The sequence below is a fragment of the Salvelinus namaycush genome, chromosome 37 (genome assembly GCF_016432855.1).
Source record: "Salvelinus namaycush isolate Seneca chromosome 37, SaNama_1.0, whole genome shotgun sequence".
Classification (NCBI taxonomy): Eukaryota; Metazoa; Chordata; class Actinopteri; order Salmoniformes; family Salmonidae; genus Salvelinus; species Salvelinus namaycush.
The window spans coordinates 31,994,389-32,019,346 of NC_052343.1; the positions used below are offsets into that span (position 1 = coordinate 31,994,389).

General features: G+C 42.5%; 1 protein-coding gene across 1 annotated transcript in view; it reads left to right on the forward strand.

Moving 5' to 3' along the window:
* The first annotated feature begins 4,052 nt into the window (after nucleotides 1-4,052).
* The window catches only part of LOC120030992 (pleckstrin homology domain-containing family G member 4B-like), a 54,642-nt gene continuing 33,736 nt past the window's right edge, over nucleotides 4,053-24,958 (forward strand). Inside the window, exon 1 of the mRNA XM_038976499.1 lies at nucleotides 4,053-4,175. Within this exon, the coding sequence (XP_038832427.1) occupies nucleotides 4,053-4,175 (123 nt within the window). The remainder of the gene's footprint in view (nucleotides 4,176-24,958) is intronic.

Sequence of the window (24,958 nt, forward strand, 5' to 3'; positions counted from 1 at the left end):
CTGCTCTATGATGTCGTATGGGTTAGACCTGCTCTATGATGTCATATGGGTTAGACCTGCTCTATGAAGTCATATGGGTTAGACCTGCTCTATGAAGTCCTATGGGTTAGACCTGCTCTATGAAGTCATATGGGTTAGACCTGCTCTATGAAGTCATATGGGTTAGACCTGCTCTATGAAGTCGTATGGGTTAGACCTGCTCTATGATGTTGTATGGGTTAGACCTGCTCTATGATGTCATATGGGTTAGACCTGCTCTATGAAGTCATATGGGTTAGACCTGCTCTATGATGTCATATGGGTTAGACCTGCTCTATGAAGTCATATGGGTTAGACCTGCTCTATGAAGTCGTATGGGTTAGACCTGCTCTATGAAGTCGTATGGGTTAGACCTGCTCTATGAAGTCGTATGGGTTAGACCTGCTCTATGAAGTCATATGGGTTAGACCTGCTCTATGAAGTCATATGGGTTAGACCTGCTCTATGAAGTCATATGGGTTAGACCTGCTCTATGAAGTCATATGGGTTAGACCTGCTCTATGATGTCATATGGGTTAGACCTGCTCTATGAAGTCATATGGGTTAGACCTGCTCTATGAAGTCATATGGGTTAGACCTGCTCTATGAAGTCATATGGGTTAGACCTGCTCTATGATGTCATATGGGTTAGACCTGCTCTATGATGTCATATGGGTTAGACCTGCTCTATGATGTCATATGGGTTAGACCTGCTCTATGAAGTCCTATGGGTTAGACCTGCTCTATGATGTCATATGGGTTAGACCTGCTCTATGATGTCATATGGGTTAGACCTGCTCTATGATGTCATATGGGTTAGACCTGCTCTATGAAGTCATATGGGTTAGACCTGCTCTATGAAGTCATATGGGTTAGACCTGCTCTATGAAGTCGTATGGGTTAGACCTGCTCTATGATGTCATATGGGTTAGACCTGCTCTATGAAGTCATATGGGTTAGACCTGCTCTATGAAGTCATATGGGTTAGACCTGCTCTATGATGTCATATGGGTTAGACCTGCTCTATGAAGTCATATGGGTTAGACCTGCTCTATGATGTCATATGGGTTAGACCTGCTCTATGAAGTCATATGGGTTAGACCTGCTCTATGAAGTCATATGGGTTTGACCAAACAACCAAATGATTTCTGATTACATAATAACTGACCACTCCATCCATTAACAATAATTCAATCAAGGTAATACAGTGATAACATCATTGATTTGATTGTTTACTGGCATTTAGACAGGTTTAAAAAGGCTGAGATTTGAACACAGAGCAGCATACACCATACGACATCATACATCATCATACATCATACACCATCATACACCATACACCATTCATCATACAACAGCATACATCATACACCATCATACAACATCATACACCATTCATCATACAACATCATACATCATACACCATTCATCATACACCATTCATCATACAACATCATACACCATACGACATCATACTACATCATACACCATACAACATTCATCATACAACAGCATACATCATACAACATCATACACCATTCATCATACACCATTCATCATACAACATCATACACCATACACCATACGACATCATACTACATCATACAACATTCATCATACAACATACACCATACATCATACAACATACACCATACATCATACACCATCATACATCATACAACATTCATTATACAACATTCATCATACAACATCATACAACATACAACATACATCATACACCATCATACATCATACAACATTCATCATACACCATTCATCATACAACATCATACATCATACAACATCATACAACATTCATCATACACCATTCATCATACAACATCATACATCATACAACATCATACAACATTCATCATACACCATTCATCATACAACATCATACATCATACAACATACAACATCATACTACATCATACACCATACAACATTCATCATACATCATACACCATCATACATCATACAACATACATCATACCACATTCATCATTCATCATACAACATACATTATACAACACCATACAACATACATCATACAACATTCATCATACAACATACATCATACAACCTCACGCAACATACATCATACACCATTCATCATACATCATACAACATCATACAACATACATCATACAACATACATCATACACCATTCATCATACATCATCATACAACATACAACATCATACAACATACATCATACAACATACACCATTCATCATACATCATACAACATACACCATTCATCATAGAACATACAACATCACACAACATACATCACACAACATCATACAACATACAACATCATACAACATACATCATACAACACTTTGGACTGTGTCATGACATTGGCCTGTGGGTAAGGTTTATGATCCCCCCATAAATACCATTCTCCCTTCCCTCTCTCTCTGACTCTACGGAAGGACTCTTGAATAGCCTTTGTTAAACATAGAGAGTCTGGGAACATCAAACAAGTGGGGGAAAGGAACCATATTTCGGTAATAGAACCAGTTGAAAATATGCGTTGGTACTTAATGAATATGATGTCAGTTCGGTTGTCATCTCAGACATTATGACTGATGACAGGACGACATAAACTGTATCTGGGAAAGTCTACACATTCTAGTTATCAGATTCACATGGAATTGTTGTGCAATTCAAATGTTTAAATATACAATTATTTGTGAAAAGATGAAATCTAATTTTAGCTTCCAAATGAGAGATTTGGGTTTTCATAAGGTTAGGGCTCTGCTCAATCAGTGGCCCGCCCCTGTGAAGAGACTATGAAACACACCCTTCTCTCCCTCCACTATATAAGCCCTTGACGAAAATGTAACCTTCTGTTCTGGGTACATTAGGGCGACGGTCCGATGTCAGAAGGATTCAGATAATAACTACAGAACGAAGCCAACCTCAGCGTGAGCTTTGGTTGCGAATGGTATGAACTTTGAACTCTTATTCACTACAGAAGTGATACCTCCTAGCCGTTGAGTTTGCAGCGGCCGCTGTAAACGTGGGCTAGGAAAGGACGGACAGAGTATCCCGTCTACCACACAACGACGACACTACAACGTATCCCGTTCACCACCAGATACACTCTTCAAATGACAAAGGACTCTGTTGGGCAACACGGCCTTTCATCTACCACCAACCTATTGAAGCGCAGCTCAGAGTAAATATTTATTGCATTTTCCTTTTCCAAATGGGCGGGAATTTAGAATGCATAGGATACTGTATTTACGATAGCACAGCTTCACCCTTTGTTCCTCAGTCTTCCTGCTCTTTCACTCAAACCCAACCCCCATACCTTTGTGTAACCAGCTGTCATATCTGTTCCGCCCGCTAGGGACGTTTTCCTTCATGACGTAATTTGTAATCAATGTATGGTTAATTCTGTGTATATGTAATTCTGTGTGATTAGTTAGGTATTTAGTAAATAAATAATTAAACCCAATTTTGTATTGCTGATTCAACTTGTTAGCCAGGGTTCGTGAAGATAACCAAGAATTTACAACTTTCAGATGAGACTGAAATAAGGTGACAATTAATATTGACTGCTATTGATGTAAAATATTACTAGGTCTTTAAGAGTTTATTCGGAAGATAACTGCTCTGTAAATATTACTTTGTGGTGCCCCGACTTTCTAGTTAATTACATTTACATGAGTAGCTCAATCAAGTAATATTAATTACAGAGAAAGGATTTTATAGAATAGCATGTCATATCACTTAATCCAGCATAGCCAAAGATACGACAACTGTGAGTACTGAGTGTGACCTCTATTTATCCCCAGCAGACAGACAGACAGACAGACAGACAGACAGACAGACAGACAGACAGACAGAGAGAGACAGCAGACAGCAGGCAGACAGACAGCAGGCAGACAGACAGACAGCAGGCAGACAGAGTTTTAGGGGAAACTAATTTGAAGTTGTATTCAGGACTTAGCAGACCAGGCAGTCATTTCTGCTAGAGTGCCTGGTTAAAGCTCAGAGCACAGATATGAATCAGCACGATGAGACACGGCCCCACGACTGAACCCAAAACCCATCCCAGAATGTGTTCAACTCCGCTCCTGAACGCCTTACAACTAGTCACCATCCACCAGAGAGAGTGTGGGGACGGGGGTAGGGAGGTGGTGAGGGGGAGGTGCACTCCAACAATGCAGCTTTGAATACACACACACACACACACACACACACACACACACACACACACACACACACACACACACACACACACACACACACACACACACCCCCACACACATACACACACACACACACACACATACACACACACACACACACACACACACACACACACACACACACACACACACACACACACACACACACACACACACACACACACACACACACACACACACACACACACACACACACACACACACACACACACACAGGGCCAGTGTTCCTGCTCATTCCTCCCTCTCATTGTGGATCTCTTTGTGGATGTTCACCAGATTTGAGAGAACTGACACGTTCACACAGACGTCTTTCTGGCTCCCCGCCGCTGACCAACCAGACCACTGACAACCCAGTCGTTACACACACTAGGGCTGGACGATATATCAAATTCATTACAATGTAGGTTTTTGCGCGATATTTCAAATGCCTGTATATTTATTTATCTTTACGAGCGTTTATGTCCACTTGTTCTCATGTTGTCTTTTTGGTCTCGTCTCCTTCGCTCCTTCTGTGCACCTTCCCATTTACACCAGAGATCTGTATATAATGACCAGATCCACGTCTCCGCCCTAACAATGGGAGTCGTTGTCCCAAAGGCGGGAAGGCAGGCGACAAGTTTAGGTTGAAAATAAACCCATTGAAACGCATTTGGGTTTATTTTGGACAGATTTGACCGAGAGCGGAACCTCTCGCTTCGCATATTCCTCTCTGTTTACACACCTGTCATCCTGTACTTTAGACAGATTAACTACATGTCATCCTGTACTTTAGACAGATTAACTACATGTCATCCTGTACTTTAGACAGATTAACTACATGTCATACTGTACTTTAGACAGATTAACTACATGTCATACTGTACTTTAGACAGATTAACTACATGTCATACTGTACTTTAGACAGATTAACTACATGTCATACTGTACTTTAGACAGATTAACTACATGTCATACTGTACCTTAGACAGATTAACTACATGTCATACTGTACTTTAGACAGATTAACTACATGTCATACTGTACTTTAGACAGATTAACTACATGTCATACTGTACCTTAGACAGATTAACTACATGTCATACTGTACCTTAGACAGATTAACTACATGTCATACTGTACCTTAGACAGATTAACTACATGTCATACTGTACTTTAGACAGATTAACTACATGTCATACTGTACTTTAGACAGATTAACTACATGTCATACTGTACTTTAGACAGATTAACTACATGTCATACTGTACTTTAGACAGATTAACTACATGTCATACTGTACCTTAGACAGATTAACCACATGTCATACTGTACTTTAGACAGATTAACTACATGTCATACTGTACCTTAGACAGATTAACTACATGTCATTCTGTACTTTAGACAGATTAACTACATGTCATACTGTACTTTAGACAGATTAACTACATGTCATACTGTACTTTAGACAGATTAACTACACGTCATCCTGTACTTTAGACAGATTAACTACCTGTTATCCTGTACTTTAGACAGATTAACTACATGTCATACTGTACTTTAGACAGATTAACTACATGTCATCCTCTACTTTAGACAGATTAACTACATGTCATACTGTACTTTAGACAGATTAACTACATGTCATTCTGTACTTTAGACAGATTAACTACATGTCATACTGTACTTTAGACAGATTAACTACATGTCATACTGTACTTTAGACAGATTAACTACATGTCATACTGTACTTTAGACAGATTAACTACATGTCATACTGTACTTTAGACAGATTAACTACATGTCATACTGTACTTTAGACAGATTAACTACATGTCATACTGTACTTTAGACAGATTAACTACATGTCATTCTGTACTTTAGACAGATTAACTACATGCCATACTGTACTTTAGACAGATTAACTACATGTCATACTGTACTTTAGACAGATTAACTACATGTCATACTGTACTTTAGACAGATTAACTACATGTCATTCTGTACTTTAGACAGATTAACTACATGTCATCCTGTACTTTAGACAGATTAACTACATGCCATACTGTACTTTAGACAGATTAACTACATGCCATACTGTACTTTAGACAGATTAACTACATGTCATACTGTACTTTAGACAGATTAACTACATGTCATACTGTACTTTAGACAGATTAACTACATGTCATACTGTACTTTAGACAGATTAACTACATGTCATACTGTACTTTAGACAGATTAACTACATGCCATACTGTACTTTAGACAGATTAACTACATGTCATACTGTACTTTAGACAGATTAACTACATGTCATACTGTACTTTAGACAGATTAACTACATGTCATACTGTACTTTAGACAGATTAACTACATGTCATACTGTACTTTAGACAGATTAACTACATGTCATACTGTACTTTAGACAGATTAACTACATGTCATACTGTACTTTAGACAGATTAACTACATGCCATACTGTACTTTAGACAGATTAACTACATGTCATACTGTACTTTAGACAGATTAACTACATGTCATACTGTACTTTAGACAGATTAACTACATGTCATACTGTACTTTAGACAGATTAACTACATGTCATACTGTACTTTAGACAGATTAACTACATGTCATACTGTACTTTAGACAGATTAACTACATGTCATACTCTACTTTAGACAGATTAACTACATGTCATCCTGTACTTTAGACAGATTAACTACATGTCGTACTGTACCTTGGGTTGTTTCCTGGAGGTAGAGGGGCAGATGGAACCATGATGAACAGATTCAGGATGGGAGGACGGAGGAGAGAGAAAACCCAGGGGTCCATCAACAACACCATCACAGACAGAGAGAGGGGGGATAGAGAGAGAGAGAGAGAAAGAGAGAGAAAGATAGAGAGAGGGAGAGAGAAAGAGCGAGAGAGAGAGAAACGGGGAGAGAGAGAGAAAGAGAGAGAGAGAGAGAGAGAGAGAGAAACGGGGGGAGATAGAGAGAGAGAGGTACCATGGTTAGCATTAAAACAATTGAACAGACTGTTAAATGTTACCTCTCTCTTTCTTATGTTCACTTTCAAGTTTTAAAGTCACGCCCACAAGTACAGTGAAATGCTTTTTTTACAAACTCTAAACCCAACAATGCAGTAATCAATATCAATGTAGTACTAAGAAGGTAGATATGTAGAGGGGTAAACATACTATATACAGGGTCAGTTCAGTACCATATTAACACTGTGCAGGGACACTGGAGTGATAGAGGTAGATATGTAGAGGGGTAAACATACTATATACAGGGTCAGTTCAATACCATACTATATACAGGGTCAGTTCAGTACCATATTAACACTGTGCAGGGAACTGGAGTGATAGAGGTAGATATGTAGAGGGGTAAACATACTATATACAGGGTCAGTTCAGTACCATATTAACACTGTGCAGGGATACTGGAGTGATAGAGGTAGATATGTAGAGGGGTAAACATACTATATACAGGGTCAGTTCAGTACCATATTAACACTGTGCAGGGACACTGGAGTGATAGAGGTAGATATGTAGAGGGGTAAACATACTATACACAGGGTCAGTTCAGTACCATATTAACAATGTGCAGGGATACTGGAGTGATAGAGGTAGATATGTAGAGGGGTAAACATACTATATACAGGGTCAGTTAGTACCATATTAACACTGTGCAGGGATACTGGAGTGATAGAGGTAGATATGTAGAGGGGTAAACATACTATATACAGGGTCAGTTCAGTACCATATTAACACTGTGCAGGGACACTGGAGTGATAGAGGTAGGTATGTAGAGGGGTAAACATACTATACACATGGTCAGTTCAGTACCATATTAACAATGTGCAGGGACACTGGAGTGATAGAGGTAGATATGTAGAGGGGTAAACATACTATATACAGGGTCAGTTCAGTACCATATTAACACTGTGCAGGGACACTGGAGTGATAGAGGTAGATATGTAGAGGGGTAAACATACTATATACAGGCTCAGTTCAGTACCATATTAACAATGTGCAGGACACTGGAGTGATAGAGGTAGATATGTATAGGGGTAAACATACTATATACAGGGTCAGTTAGTACCATATTAACAATGTGCAGGGATACTGGAGTGATAGAGGTAGATATGTAGAGGGGTAAACATACTATATACAGGGTCAGTTCAATACCATACTATACACAGGGTCAGTTCAGTACCATATTAACAATGTGCAGGGATACTGGAGTGATAGAGGTAGATATGTAGAGGGGTAAACATACTATATACAGGGTCAGTTCAGTATCATATTAACACTGTGCAGGGACACTGGAGTGATAGAGGTAGGTATGTAGAGGGGTAAACATACTATACACATGGTCAGTTCAGTACCATATTAACACTGTGCAGGGACACTGGAGTGATAGAGGTAGATATGTAGAGGGGTAAACATACTATATACAGGCTCAGTTCAGTACCATATTAACAATGTGCAGGACACTGGAGTGATAGAGGTAGATATGTAGAGGGGTAAACATACTATATACAGGGTCAGTTCAATACCATACTATACACAGGGTCAGTTCAGTACCATATTAACACTGTGCAGGGACACTGGAGTGATAGAGGTAGATATGTAGAGGGGTAAACATACTATATACAGGGTCAGTTCAGTACCATATTAACACTGTGCAGGGATACTGGAGTGATAGAGGTAGATATGTAGAGGGGTAAACATACTATATACAGGGTCAGTTCAGTACCATATTAACACTGTGCAGGGACACTGGAGTGATAGAGGTAGATATGTAGAGGGGTAAACATACTATATACAGGGTCAGTTCAGTACCATATTAACACTGTGCAGGGATACTGGAGTGATAGAGGTAGATATGTAGAGGGGTAAACATACTATATACAGGGTCAGTTCAGTACCATATTAACAATGTGCAGGGATACTGGAGTGATGGAGGTAGATATGTAGAGGGGTAAACATACTATATACAGGGTCAGTTCAGTACCATATTAACACTGTGCAGGGACACTGGAGTGACAGAGGTAGATATGTAGAGGGGTAAACATACTATATACAGGGTCAGTTCAGTACCATATTAACAATGTGCAGGACACTGGAGTGATAGAGGTAGATATGTAGAGGGGTAAACATACTATACACAGGGTCAGTTCAGTACCATATTAACAATGTGCAGGACACTGGAGTGATAGAGGTAGATATGTAGAGGGGTAAACATACTATACACAGGGTCAGTTCAGTACCATATTAACACTGTGCAGGGACACTGGAGTGATAGAGGTAGATATGTAGAGGGGTAAACATACTACATACAGGGTCAGTTCAATACCATATTAACAATGTGCAGGGACACTGGAGTGACAGAGGTAGATATGTAGAGGGGTAAACATACTATATACAGGGTCAGTTCAGTACCATATTAACACTGTGCAGGGACACTGGAGTGATAGAGGTAGATATGTAGAGGGGTAAACATGCTATATACAGGGTCAGTTCAGTACCATATTAACAATGTGTGCAGGGACACTGGAGTGATAGAGGTAGATATGTAGAGGGGTAAACATACTATATACAGGGTCAGTTCAGTACCATATTAACAATGTGCAGGGATACTGGAGTGATAGAGGTAGATATGTAGAGGGGTAAACATACTATACACAGGGTCAGTTCAGTACCATATTAACACTGTGCAGGGACACTGGAGTGATAGAGGTAGATATGTAGAGGGGTAAACATACTATATACAGGGTCAGTTCAGTACCATATTAACAATGTGCAGGGACACTGGAGTGATAGAGGTAGATATGTAGAGGGGTAAACATACTATACACAGGGTCAGTTCAATACCATATTAACAATGTGCAGGACACTGGAGTGATAGAGGTAGATATGTAGAGGGGTAAACATACTATATACAGGGTCAGTTCAATACCATATTAACAATGTGCAGGGACACTGGAGTGATAGAGGTAGGTATGTAGAGGGGTAAACATACTATATACAGGGTCAGTTCAGTACCATATTAACAATGTGCAGGGACACTGGAGTGATAGAGGTAGGTATGTAGAGGGGTAAACATACTATATACAGGGTCAGTTAGTACCATATTAACACTGTGCAGGGATACTGGAGTGATAGAGGTAGATATGTAGAGGGGTAAACATACTATATACAGGGTCAGTTCAGTACCATATTAACAATGTGCAGGGATACTGGAGTGATAGAGGTAGATATGTAGAGGGGTAAACATACTATATACAGGGTCAGTTCAGTACCATATTAACACTGTGCAGGGATACTGGAGTGATAGAGGTAGATATGTAGAGGGGTAAACATACTATATACAGGGTCAGTTAGTACCATATTAACACTGTGCAGGGATACTGGAGTGATAGAGGTAGATATGTAGAGGGGTAAACATACTATATACAGGGTCAGTTCATTACCATATTAACACTGTGCAGGGATACTGGAGTGATAGAGGTAGGTATGTAGAGGGGTAAACATACTATACACAGGGTCAGTTCAGTACCATATTAACACTGTGCAGGGATACTGGAGTGATAGAGGTAGATATGTAGAGGGGTAAACATACTATATACAGGGTCAGTTCAGTACCATATTAACACTGTGCAGGGACACTGGAGTGATAGAGGTAGGTATGTAGAGGGGTAAACATACTATACACATGGTCAGTTCAGTACCATATTAACACTGTGCAGGGACACTGGAGTGATAGAGGTAGATATGTAGAGGGGTAAACATACTATATACAGGGTCAGTTCAGTACCATACTATACACAGGGTCAGTTCAGTACCATATTAACACTGTGCAGGGACACTGGAGTGATAGAGGTAGATATGTAGAGGGGTAAACATACTATATACAGGGTCAGTTCAGTACCATATTAACAATGTGCAGGGATACTGGAGTGATAGAGGTAGATATGTAGAGGGGTAAACATACTATACACAGGGTCAGTTCAGTACCATATTAACACTGTGCAGGGACACTGGAGTGATAGAGGTAGATATGTAGAGGGGTAAACATACTATACACAGGGTCAGTTCAGTACCATATTAACACTGTGCAGGGATACTGGAGTGATAGAGGTAGATATGTAGAGGGGTAAACATACTATACACAGGGTCAGTTCAGTACCATATTAACACTGTGCAGGGACACTGGAGTGACAGAGGTAGATATGTAGAGGGGTAAACATACTATATACAGGGTCAGTTAGTACCATATTAACAATGTGCAGGGACACTGGAGTGACAGAGGTAGATATGTAGAGGGGTAAGGTGACTAGGCATCAGGATATATGATAAACAGAGTAGCAGCAGTGTAAATGATGACTGTATCTGAGTGTGTGTGTGTAGAGTCAGTATAAATGTGTGTGCATGTTGTGTGTGTATGAGCAGAGAGAGAGAGAGAGAGAGAGAGAGAAGAGACAAGAGACAGCAGAGAGATCAGAAATAGATATGGAGAGAGAGTGAGAAAGGGAAAGAGAGAAAGAGAGAGGATAAATAGAGAGAGAGAGAGAGAGAAGGAGACAGAGAGAAAGAGAGAGTGAGAGAGCAGCTGCAACTATCACAGTAGGAATCCTCTGTTGTCTACGTTGACCCAAAAGATCACACTGAAATGGAAATGTATTAGTCTCTAGCCAGGCTATACTTTTGGACATAGACAACTAAGTGACATCACAATAGAGCATGTGTTTAGAACATACCTGTATAGAGCTATGTCATAACCACATAGAAAACTAAGTGACATCACAATAGAGCAGGTGTTTACAACATACCGGTATAGAGCGATGTCATAGCCACATAGAAAACTAAGTGACATCACAATAGAGCAGGTGTTTCCAACATACCAGTATGGAGCTATGTCATAACCACATAGAAAACTAAGTGACATCACAATAGAGCATGTGTTTAGAACATACCTGTATAGAGCTATGTCATAACCACATAGAAAACTAAGTGACATCACAATAGAGCAGGTGTTTACAACATACCGGTATAGAGCGATGTCATAGCCACATAGAAAACTAAGTGACATCACAATAGAGCAGGTGTTTCCAACATACCAGTATAGAGCTGTGTCATAACCACATAGAAAACTAAGTGACATCACAATAGAGCATGTGTTTAGAACATACCGGTATAGAGCTATGTCATAACCACATAGAAAACTAAGTGACATCACAATAGAGCATGTGTTTAGAACATACCGGTATAGAGCGATGTCATAACCACATTTCAAAAATTCACTCATCCATCCAACTACCTCATACTTCACTTCACACATCACTGCTGTAGTCATTTTTCTTCTTTCATTCCTCTCGTTCATTCATTGAGGTCCAGGCAGGCGTTGTTTCTGGTGCTGCCTGCTGTGAAAGGCCTCATAAATGGGGCGGTGGAGCGTGAGGAAGGGAAGAGATTTAGGATTCAATGTCCCACTGACTCTGTTGGGTAAACTAGACTAAAGCCTGGGGACTTAACCAGGGAGGCTGGGGAAGGGAGGGGAGGGAGGCTGGACTCAGCTCTCTGTGTGTGTGTGTGCCTGCCAGGGAGGCTAGGATAGAGGATGGCTGTAGATTACTACTACACAGCAGTCAGGCCAATAAGGAATATGGAATATAGTGTGTCTAATATCAAAGAGACCTCGGCTACTAGATGACATCCACATTCCCACGGTGTAAACATTGCCTAGGACTTGTCTACTATTCTGCACAATAACATTGTAAGGTTCTGCTTTTCTTTTCTTAGTCAACCTTGTGTTCTTTTTCTTTGTGTTCTGGAACGTAGCCCTGTTTCTTTGTGTTCTGGAACGTAGCCCTGTTTATTTGTGTTCTGGAACGTAGCCGTTTCTTTGTGTTCTGAAACGTAGCCCTGTTTCTTTGTGTTCTGGAACGTAGCCCTGTTTCTTTGTGTTCTGGAACGTAGCCCTGTCTCTTTGTGTTCTTGAACGTAGCCCTGTCTCTTTGTGTTCTGGAACGTAGCCCTGTCTCTTTGTGTTCTGGAACGAAGCCCTGTCTCTTTGTGTTCTGGAACATAGCCCTGTTTCTTTGTGTTCTGGAACGTAGCCCTGTTTCTTTGTGTTCTGGAACGTAGCCCTGTTTCTTTGTGTTCTGGAACGTAGCCCTGTCTCTTTGTGTTCTGGAACGTAGCCCTGTCTCTTTGTGTTCTGGAACGTAGCCCTGTTTCTTTGTGTTCTGGAACGTAGCCCTGTCTCTTTGTGTTCTGGAACGTAGCCCTGTCTCTTTGTGTTCTGGAACATAGCCCTGTTTCTTTGTGTTCTGGAACGTAGCCCTGTCTCTTTGTGTTCTGGAACGTAGCCCTGTCTCTTTGTGTTCTGGAACATAGCCCTGTTTCTTTGTGTTCTGGAACGTAGCCCTGTCTCTTTGTGTTCTGGAACATAGCCCTGTCTCTTTGTGTTCTGGAACGTAGCCCTGTCTCTTTGTGTTCTGGAACATAGCCCTGTTTCTTTGTGTTCTGGAACGTAGCCCTGTTTCTTTGTGTTCTGGAACGTAGCCCTGTTTCTTTGTGTTCTGGAACGTAGCCCTGTCTCTTTGTGTTCTGGAACGTAGCCCTGTCTCTTTGTGTTCTGGAACGTAGCCCTGTTTCTTTGTGTTCTGGAACGTAGCCCTGTCTCTTTGTGTTCTGGAACGTAGCCCTGTCTCTTTGTGTTCTGGAACATAGCCCTGTTTCTTTGTGTTCTGGAACGTAGCCCTGTCTCTGTGTTCTGGAACGTAGCCCTGTCTCTTTGTGTTCTGGAACATAGCCCTGTTTCTTTGTGTTCTGGAACGTAGCCCTGTCTCTTTGTGTTCTGGAACGTAGCCCTGTCTCTTTGTGTTCTGGAACGTAGCCCTGTCTCTTTGTGTTCTGGAACGTAGCCCTGTCTCTTTGTGTTCTGGAACATAGCCCTGTTTCTTTGTGTTCTGGAACGTAGCCCTGTCTCTTTGTGTTCTGGAACGTAGCCCTGTCTCTTTGTGTTCTGGAACGTAGCCCTGTTTCTTTGTGTTCTGGAACGTAGCCCTGTCTTTCATTTTTGTTCATTGATTTCACCTGTGTTGGTTTCTCACCTGGTCTCATCAGCTCCCTGTTTAGTTCAGTTCTTTCTGTTTGTATGGTTGTGAGGTATCGTTTGTTTTTGACTTCCTACCTGTGTTTGACCATTTCCTGCCTGTGACCACGATTCCTGCCCAGGCTTAATAAACATCTGCCGCGCCCTGCGCGTGAATCTACACCTTGTTCTCTCTGAGTATGCACTACAAACATGACAAACACAGGACTTACTGTTCTTCACTTGGAAGCTGATCTCACAAGATGCTGGTATCTGGGATGAGAGATAACGTCACAGCAAAAACAACTGCTCTTACCAAGGCTTCATGGTGTGAAGAGATTGTTTTCTGTCATCAGTGAGAGCTGAAGAACGACCCTATAGACAAACTATTAGAACTACTAGACTGTTACTAATAACAGACATGAGTCAGCGTGCACAGTATGTCTCTCAGTCCCATGGACAGGCTGTGTGAATGCAGTCTACCTGGCATGCTCCACTACAGTAATAACATTCCCCAGCTGACAGTCACAGTATGTCTCTCAGTCCCATGGACAGGCTGTGTGAATGCAGTCTACCTGGCATGCTCCACTACAGTAATAACATTCCCCAGCTGACAGTCACCTGCGGGCATCGCCCCGACCCCTCAGTGACCCTACAGTTGGCACACACGGGTGGCCAATCAGCACAGCCCTCCAGAAGAGAGAGAAACAGAGAGAGAGTGACAGAGAATGGAGAGGGGGGGTGACAAGAGAGAGTGGAGAGAGAGAGGGGGGGGGTGGAGAGAGAGGGGGGAGAGAGAGAGAGGGAGAGAGGGGGGGGGGGGTGGAGAGAGAGGGGGGAGAGAGAGAGAGAGGGGGGGGGTGGAGAGAGAGGGGGGAGAGACGAGAGGGGATAAGAACCTGGCAGTGCCACACAGGTGGGCATCACCTTCACTGAGCAACACAGCAGAGCTGGCAGCCACCACGGCAAGAACTAAACACTGGAGCGTAGCCAGCCACATGGACTGAACTCAACCAGGTAGACTAGTCAGTCAGGTTGGCAGACCTCATAATAGAAGGCTTGGTGCTGTATCAGACCATACTGCTCAATGGGTGTGTGGTTTCTACTGAGGGCAGATAGAACGATGAGTACTGACACTAAACACAGAGCAACAACAAAAACCAACTGGCTGGAGCTGTCAACAGTAACATCTGTCTGTCTGGGCTGGAGCTGTCAACGTAGTAACATCTGTCTGTCTGGGCTGGAGCTGTCAACGTAGTAACATCTGTCTGTCTGGGCTGGAGCTGTCAACATAGTAACATCTGTCTGTCTGGGCTGGAGCTGTCAACAGTAACATCTGTCTGTCTGGGCTGGAGCTGTCAACATAGTAACATCTGTCTGTCTGGGCTGGAGCTGTCAACAGTAACATCTGTCTGTCTGGGCTGGAGCTGTCAACAGTAACATCTGTCTGTCTGGGCTGGAGCTGTCAACAGTAACATCTGTCTGTCTGGGCTGGAGCTGTCAACAGTAACATCTGTCTGTCTGGGCTGGAGCTGTCAACAGTAACATCTGTCTGTCTGGGCTGGAGCTGTCAACATAGTAACATCTGTCTGTCTGGGCTGGAGCTGTCAACATAGTAACATATGTCTGTCTGGGCTGGAGCTGTCAACATAGTAACATCTGTCTGTCTGGGCTGGAGCTGTCAACAGTAACATCTGTCTGTCTGGGCTGGAGCTGTCAACAGTAACATCTGTCTGTCTGGGCTGGAGCTGTCACCATAGCAACATCTGTCTGTCTGGGCTGGAGCTGTCAACATAGTAACATCTGTCTGTCTGGGCTGGAGCTGTCAACAGTAACATCTGTCTGTCTGGGCTGGAGCTGTCAACATAGTAACATCTGTCTGTCTGGGCTGGAGCTGTCAACAGTAACATCTGTCTGTCTGGGCTGGAGCTGTCAACAGTAACATCTGTCTGTCTGGGCTGGAGCTGTCACCATAGCAACATCTGTCTGGGCTGGAGCTGTCAACAGTAACATCTGTCTGTCTGGGCTGGAGCTGTCAACAGTAACATCTGTCTGTCTGGGCTGGAGCTGTCAACATAGTAACATCTGTCTGTCTGGGCTGGAGCTGTCAACATAGTAACATCTGTCTGTCTGGGCTGGAGCTGTCAACAGTAACATCTGTCTGTCTGGGCTGGAGCTGTCAACATAGTAACATCTGTCTGTCTGGGCTGGAGCTGTCAACATAGTAACATCTGTCTGTCTGGGCTGGAGCTGTCAACATAGTAACATCTGTCTGTCTGGGCTGGAGCTGTCAACATAGTAACATCTGTCTGTCTGGGCTGGAGCTGTCAACAGTAACATCTGTCTGTCTGGGCTGGAGCTGTCAACATAGTAACATCTGTCTGTCTGGGCTGGAGCTGTCAACAGTAACATCTGTCTGTCTGGGCTGGAGCTGTCAACATAGTAACATCTGTCTGTCTGGGCTGGAGCTGTCAACATAGTAACATCTGTCTGTCTGGGCTGGAGCTGTCACCATAGCAACATCTGTCTGTCTGGGCTGGAGCTGTCAACAGTAACATCTGTCTGTCTGGGCTGGAGCTGTCAACAGTAACATCTGTCTGTCTGGGCTGGAGCTGTCAACAGTAACATCTGTCTGTCTGGGCTGGAGCTGTCAACAGTAACATCTGTCTGTCTGGGCTGGAGCTGTCAACATAGTAACATCTGTCTGTCTGGGCTGGAGCTGTCAACAGTAACATCTGTCTGTCTGGGCTGGAGCTGTCAACAGTAACATCTGTCTGTCTGGGCTGGAGCTGTCAACAGTAACATCTGTCTGTCTGGGCTGGAGCTGTCAACATAGTAACATCTGTCTGTCTGGGCTGGAGCTGTCAACAGTAACATCTGTCTGTCTGGGCTGGAGCTGTCAACAGTAACATCTGTCTGTCTGGGCTGGAGCTGTCAACATAGTAACATCTGTCTGTCTGGGCTGGAGCTGTCACCATAGCAACATCTGTCTGTCTGGGCTGGAGCTGTCAACAGTAACATCTGTCTGTCTGGGCTGGAGCTGTCAACAGTAACATCTGTCTGTCTGGGCTGGAGCTGTCAACATAGTAACATCTGTCTGTCTGGGCTGGAGCTGTCAACATAGTAACATCTGTCTGTCTGGGCTGGAGCTGTCAACAGTAACATCTGTCTGTCTGGGCTGGAGCTGTCAACAGTAACATCTGTCTGTCTGGGCTGGAGCTGTCAACAGTAACATCTGTCTGTCTGGGCTGGAGCTGTCAACAGTAACATCTGTCTGTCTGGGCTGGAGCTGTCAACAGTAACATCTGTCTGTCTGGGCTGGAGCTGTCAACATAGTAACATCTGTCTGTCTGGGCTGGAGCTGTCAACATAGCAACATCTGTCTGGGCTGGAGCTGTCAACATAGTAACATCTGTCTGTCTGGGCTGGAGCTGTCAACAGTAACATCTGTCTGTCTGGGCTGGAGCTGTCAACAGTAACATATGTCTGTCTGTGGATGATATGAGGGAGGGCCATTCTCTGTACTACAGCATGCTATATGAGTGTGTGTGTGAGAGAGAGAGAGAGAGAGAGAGAGAGAGAGAGAGAGAGACAGAGAGAGAGAGAGAGAGAGAGAGAGAGAGAGAGAGAGAGAGAGAGAGAGAGAGACAGAGAGAGAGAGAGAGAGAGAGAGAGAGAGAGAGAGAGAGAGACAGAGAGAGAGGGAGAGAGAGAGAGAGAGAGAGAGAGAGAGAGACAGAGAGAGAGAGAGCGAGAGAGAGAGAAATAGAGAGCGAGAGAGAGAGTGTGTGAGACAGAAAGAGAGAGAGAGAGAGAGAGAGAGTACGTACAGACTCAGTGAGCATAGCCTTGCTATTGAGAAAGGCCGCCGTAGGCAGACATGGCTCTCAAGAGAAGACAGGCTATGTGCACACTGCCACAAAATGAGGTGAAACTGAGCTGCACTTCCTAACCTCCTGCCAATGTATGACCATATTAGAGAGACATATTTCCCTCAGATTACACAGATCCACAAAGAATTTGAAAACAAATCCAATTTTGATAAACTCCCATATCTACTGGGAGAAATTCCACAGTGTGCCATCAACAGCAGCAAGATTTGTGACCTGTTGCCACAAGAAAAGGGCAACCAGTGAAGAACAAACAGCATTGTAAATACAACCCATATTTATGCTTATTTATTTTAACTTGTGTGCTTTAACCATTTGTACATTGTTACAACACTGTGTATATATAATATAACATTTGTAATGTCTTTATTGTTTTGAAACTTCTGTATGTGTAATGTTTACTGTTAATTTGTATTGTTTATTTCACTTTTGTATAATATCTACCTCACTTGCTTTGGCAATGTTAACACATGTTTCCCATGCCAATAAAGCCCCTTGAATTGAATTGAATTGAGAGACAGAGAGAGAGAGAGACAGAGAGAGAGAGAGACAGAGAGAGAGAGAGAGAGAGAGAGAGAGAGAGAGAGTGAGTGAGACAGAGATACAGAAAGAGAGAGAGAGACAGAGAGAGAGAGAGAGAGAGAGAGAGTGAGTGAGACAGAGATACAGAAAGAGAGAGAGAGACAGAGAGAGAGAGACAGAGAGAGAGAGAGAGAGAGAGAGAGAGAGAGAGACAGAGATACAAAAAGAGAGAGAGAGACAGAGAGAGAGAGACAGAGAGAGAGAGAGAGAGAGAGAGAGAGAGAGAGAGAGAGAGAGAGAGAGAGAGAAGAGAGAGAGAGAGAGACAGAGAGAGAGAGACAGAGAGAGAGAGACAGAGGGAGAGAGAGAGAGAGAGAGTGAGTGAGACAGAGATACAGAAAGAGAGAGAGAGACAGAGAGAGAGAGAGAGACAGAGAGAGAGAGAGAGAGAGAGAGAGAGAGAGAGAGAGAGTGAGTGAGACAGAGAGACAGAAAGAGAGAGAGAGACAGAGAGAGAGAGAGACAGAGACAGAGAGAGAGAGAGAGAGACAGAGAGAGAGAGAGAGAGAGAGAGAGACAGAGAGAGAGAGAGAGAGAGAGAGAGAGACAGAGAGAGACAGAGAGAGAGAGAGAGAGAGAGAGAGACAGAGAGAGAGAGAGAGAGAGAGGAGAGAGAGAGAGAGAGAGAGAGAGAGAGAGAGAGAGAGGGAGAGAGAGAGAGAGAGAGAGAGAGAGAGAGAGACAGGGATGCAACTTAAGCCCCAACCTCTTCAACATATATATCAACAAATTGGCGAGGGCACTAGAACAGTTTGCAGCACCCAGCCTCACCCTACTAGAATCTAAAGTCAAATGTCTACTGTTTGCTGATGATCTGGTGCTTCTGTCACCAACCAAGGAGGGCCTACAGCAGCACCTAGATCTTCTGCACAGATTCTGCCAGACCTGGGCCCTGACAGTAAATCTCAGTAAGACAAAAATAATGGTGTTCTTAAAAAGGTCCAGTCACCAGGACCACAAATACAAATTCCATCTAGACACCGTTGCCCTAGAGCACACAAAAAACTATACATACCTTGGCCTAAACATCAGCGCCACAGGTAACTTCCACAAAGCTGTGAACGATCTGAGAGACAAGGCAAGAAGGGCCTTGTATGCCATCAAAAGGAACATAGAACCCATTGCCCTTTATGGCTGTGAGGTCTGGGGTCTGCTGACCAACCAAGAATTCACGAAATGGGACAAACACCAAATTGAGATGCAGAATTCTGCAAAAATACTGCAAAAACTCAAAATAATGCATGCAGAACAGAATTAGACCGATACCCGCTAATTATCAAAATCCAGAAAAGAGCCGTTCAATTCTACAACCACCTAAAAGGATAAATGAATAAAATTGCTGAAAACAAATTGTCTCCCTATTTAAAAAGAAGATGGAGAACAAGCTATGAAGGAAACATACTGTAGTTTTGGAGCAGGTACAGACAACTAGAGCAGAAATAACACTGTAGTTTTGGAGCAGGTACAGACAACTACAGCAAAAATAATACTGTAGTTTTGGAGCAGGTACAGCCAACTACAGCAAAAATAATACTGTAGTTTTGGAGCAGGTACAGACAACTACAGCAAAAATAATACTGTAGTTTTGGAGCAGGTACAGACAACTACAGCAAAAATAACACTGTAGTTTTGGAGCAGGTACAGACAACTACAGCAGAAATAATACTGTAGTTTTGGAGCAGGTACAGCCAACTACAGCAGAAATAATACTGTAGTTTTGGAGCAGGTACAGACAACTAGAGCAGAAATAACACTGTAGTTTTGGAGCAGGTACAGCCAACTACAGCAGAAATAATACTGTAGTTTTGGAGCAGGTACAGCCAACTAGAGCAGAAATAACACTGTAGTTTTGGAGCAGGTACAGACAACTAGAGCAGAAATAACACTGTAGTTTTGGAGCAGGTACATCCAACTAGAGCAGAAATAACACTGTAGTTTTGGAGCAGGTACAGACAACTACAGCAAAAATAACACTGTAGTTTTGGAGCAGGTACAGCCAACTAGAGCAGAAATAATACTGTAGTTTTGGAGCAGGTACAGCCAACTAGAGCAGAAATAATACTGTAGTTTTGGAGCAGGTACAGACAACTACAGCAGAAATAATACTGTAGTTTTGGAGCAGGTACAGACAACTAGAGCAGAAATAACACTGTAGTTTTGGAGCAGGAACATCCAACTAGAGCAGAAATAACACTGTAGTTTTGGAGCAGGTACAGACAACTACAGCAAAAATAATACTGTAGTTTTGGAGCAGGTACAGCCAACTAGAGCAGAAATAATACTGTAGTTTTGGAGCAGGTACAGCCAACTAGAGCAGAAATAACACTGTAGTTTTGGAGCAGGTACAGCCAACTAGAGCAGAAATAACACTGTAGTTTTGGAGCAGGTACAGCCAACTAGAGCAGAAATAACACTGTAGTTTTGGAGCAGGTACAGCCAACTACAGCAGAAATAATACTGTAGTTTTGGAGCAGGTACAGCCAACTAGAGCAGAAATAACACTGTAGTTTTGGAGCAGGTACAGCCAACTAGAGCAGAAATAAGACTGTAGTTTTGGAGCAGGTACAGCCAACTACAGCAAAAATAATACTGTAGTTTTGGAGCAGGTACAGCCAACTAGAGCAGAAATAATACTGTAGTTTTGGAGCAGGTACAGCCAACTAGAGCAGAAATAAGACTGTAGTTTTGGAGCAGGTACAGCCAACTACAGCAGAAATAATACTGTAGTTTTGGAGCAGGAACAGCCAACTACAGCAAAAATAATACTGTAGTTTTGGAGCAGGTACAGCCAACTAGAGCAGAAATAATACTGTCGTTTTGGAGCAGGTACAGCCAACTAGAGCAGAAATAAGACTGTAGTTTTGGAGCAGGTACAGCCAACTAGAGCACAAAATAAGACTGTAGTTTTGGAGCAGGTACAGCCAACTAGAGCAAAAATAACACTGTAGTTTTGGAGCAGGTACAGCCAACTACAGCAGAAATAATACTGTAGTTTTGGAGCAGGTACAGCCAACTAGAGCAGAAATAACACTGTAGTTTTGGAGCAGGTACAGCCAACTACAGCAGAAATAATACTGTAGTTTTGGAACAGGTACAGCCAACTACAGCAGAAATAACACTGTAGTTTTGGAGCAGGTACAGACAACTAGAGCAGAAATAACACTGTAGTTTTGGAGCAGCTACAGCCAACTAGAGCAGAAATAACACTGTAGTTTTGGAGCAGGTACAGCCAACTAGAGCAGAAATAATACTGTAGTTTTGGAGCAGGTACAGCCAACTACAGCAGAAATAACACTATAGTGTTGGAGAGGTACAGCCAACTAGAGCAGAAATAACACTGTAGTTTTGGAGCAGGTAAGCCAACTAGAGCAGAAATAACACTGTAGTTTTGGAGCAGGTACAGCCAACTAGAGCAGAAATAACACTGTAGTTTTGGAGCAGGTACAGCCAACTAGAGCAGAAATAATACTGTAGTTTTGGAGCAGGTACAGCCAACTACAGCAGAAATAACACTGTAGTGTTGGAGCAGGTACAGCCAACTAGAGCAGAAATAACACTGTAGTTTTGGAGCAGGTACAGCCAACTAGAGCAGAAATAACACTGTAGTTTTGGAGCAGGTACAGACAACTAGAGCAGAAATAATACTGTAGTTTTGGAGCAGGTACAGCCAACTAGAGCAGAAATAACACTGTAGTTTTGGAGCAGGTACAGCCAACTAGAGCAGAAATAATACTGTAGTTTTGGAGCAGGTACAGCCAACTAGAGCAGAAATAATACTGTAGTTTTGGAGCAGGTACAGACAACTACAGCAGAAATAACACTGTAGTGTTGGAGCAGGTACAGCCAACTAGAGCAGAAATAGGTACAGCCAACTAGAGCAGAAATAACACTGTAGTTTTGGAGCAGGTACAGCCAACTAGAGCAGAAATAACACTGTAGTTTTGGAGCAGGTACAGCCAACTACAGCAAAAATAATACTGTAGTTTGGAGCAGGTACAGCCAACTAGAGCAGAAATAATACTGTAGTTTTGGAGCAGGTACAGCCAACTAGAGCAGAAATAACACTGTAGTTTTGGAGCAGGTACAGCCAACTAGAGCAGAAATAATACTGTAGTTTTGGAGCAGGTACAGCCAACTACAGCAGAAATAATACTGTAGTTTTGGAGCAGGAACAGCCAACTACAGCAAAAATAATACTGTAGTTTTGGAGCAGGTACAGCCAACTAGAGCAGAAATAAGACTGTAGTTTTGGAGCAGGTACAGCCAACTAGAGCAGAATAACACTGTAGTTTGGAGCAGGTACAGCCAACTACAGCAGAATAATACTGTAGTTTTGGAGCAGGTACAGCCAACTAGAGCAGAAATAACACTGTAGTTTTGGAGCAGGTACAGCCAACTAGAGCAGAAATAAGACTGTAGTTTTGGAGCAGGTACAGCCAACTACAGCAAAAATAATACTGTAGTTTTGGAGCAGGTACAGCCAACTAGAGCAGAAATTAAACTGTAGTTTTGGAGCAGGTACAGCCAACATAGAGCAGAAATAAGACTGTAGTTTTGGAGCAGGTACAGCCAACTACAGCAGAAATAATACTGTAGTTTTGGAGCAGGAACAGCCAACTACAGCAAAAATAATACTGTAGTTTTGGAGCAGGTACAGCCAACTAGAGCAGAAATAATACTGTCGTTTTGGAGCAGGTACAGCCAACTAGAGCAGAAATAAGACTGTAGTTTTGGAGAGGTACAGCCAACTAGAGCACAAAATAAGACTGTAGTGTTTGGAGCAGGTACAGCCAACTAGAGCAAGAAATAACACTGTAGTTTTGGAGCAGGTACAGCCAACTACAGCAGAAATAATACTGTAGTTTTGGAGCAGGTACAGACAACTAGAGCAGAAATAACACTGTAGTTTTGGAGCAGGTACAGCCAACTACAGCAGAAATAATACTGTAGTTTTGGAGAGGTACAGCCAACTACAGCAGAAATAACACTGTAGTTTTGGAGCAGGTACAGACAACTAGAGCAGAAATAACACTGTAGTTTTGGAGCAGCTACAGCCAACTAGAGCAGAAATAACACTGTAGTTTTGGAGCAGGTACAGCCAACTAGAGCAGAAATAATACTGTAGTTTTGGAGCAGGTACAGCCAACTACAGCAGAAATAAACTGTAGTGTTGGAGCAGGTACAGCCAACTAGAGCAGAAATAACACTGTAGTTTTGGAGCAGGTACAGCCAACTAGAGCAGAATAACACTGTAGTTTTGGAGCAGGTACAGCCAACTAGAGCAGAAATAACACTGTAGTTTTGGAGCAGGTACAGCCAACTAGAGCAGAAATAATACTGTAGTTTTGGAGCAGGTACAGCCAACTACAGCAGAAATAACACTGTAGTGTTGGAGCAGGTACAGCCAACTAGAGCGAAATAACACTGTAGTTTGGAGCAGGTACAGCCAACTAGAGCAGAAAATAACACTGTAGTTTTGGAGCAGGTACAGACAACTAGAGCAGAAATAATACTGTAGTTTTGGAGCAGGTACAGCCAACTAGAGCAGAAATAACACTGTAGTGTTGGAGCAGGTACAGCCAACTAGAGCAGAAATAATACTGTAGTTTGGAGCAGGTACAGCCAACTAGAGCAGAAATAATACTGTAGTTTTGGAGCGGTACAGACAACACAGCAGAAATAACACTGTAGTGTTGGAGCAGGTACAGCCAACTAGAGCAGAATATTACAGCCAACTAGAGCAGAAATAACACTGTAGTTTGGAGCAGGTACAGCCAACTAGAGCAGAAATTACACTGTAGTTTTGGAGCAGGTACAGCCAACTACAGCAAAAAATAATACTGTAGTTTTGGAGCAGGTACAGCCAAATAGAGCAGAATAATACTGTAGTTTTGGAGCAGGTACAGCCAACTAGAGCAGAAATACACTGTAGTTTTGGAGCAGGTACAGCCAAACTAGAGCAGAAATAATACTGTAGTTTGGAGCAGTACAGCCAACTACAGCAGAAATAATACTGTAGTTTTGGACAGGAACAGCCAAACTACAGCAAAAAATAATACTGTAGTTTTGGAGCAGGTACAGACCAACTAGAGCAGAAATAATACTGTAGTTTGGAGAGGTACAGCCACTAGAGCAGAAATAAGACTGTAGT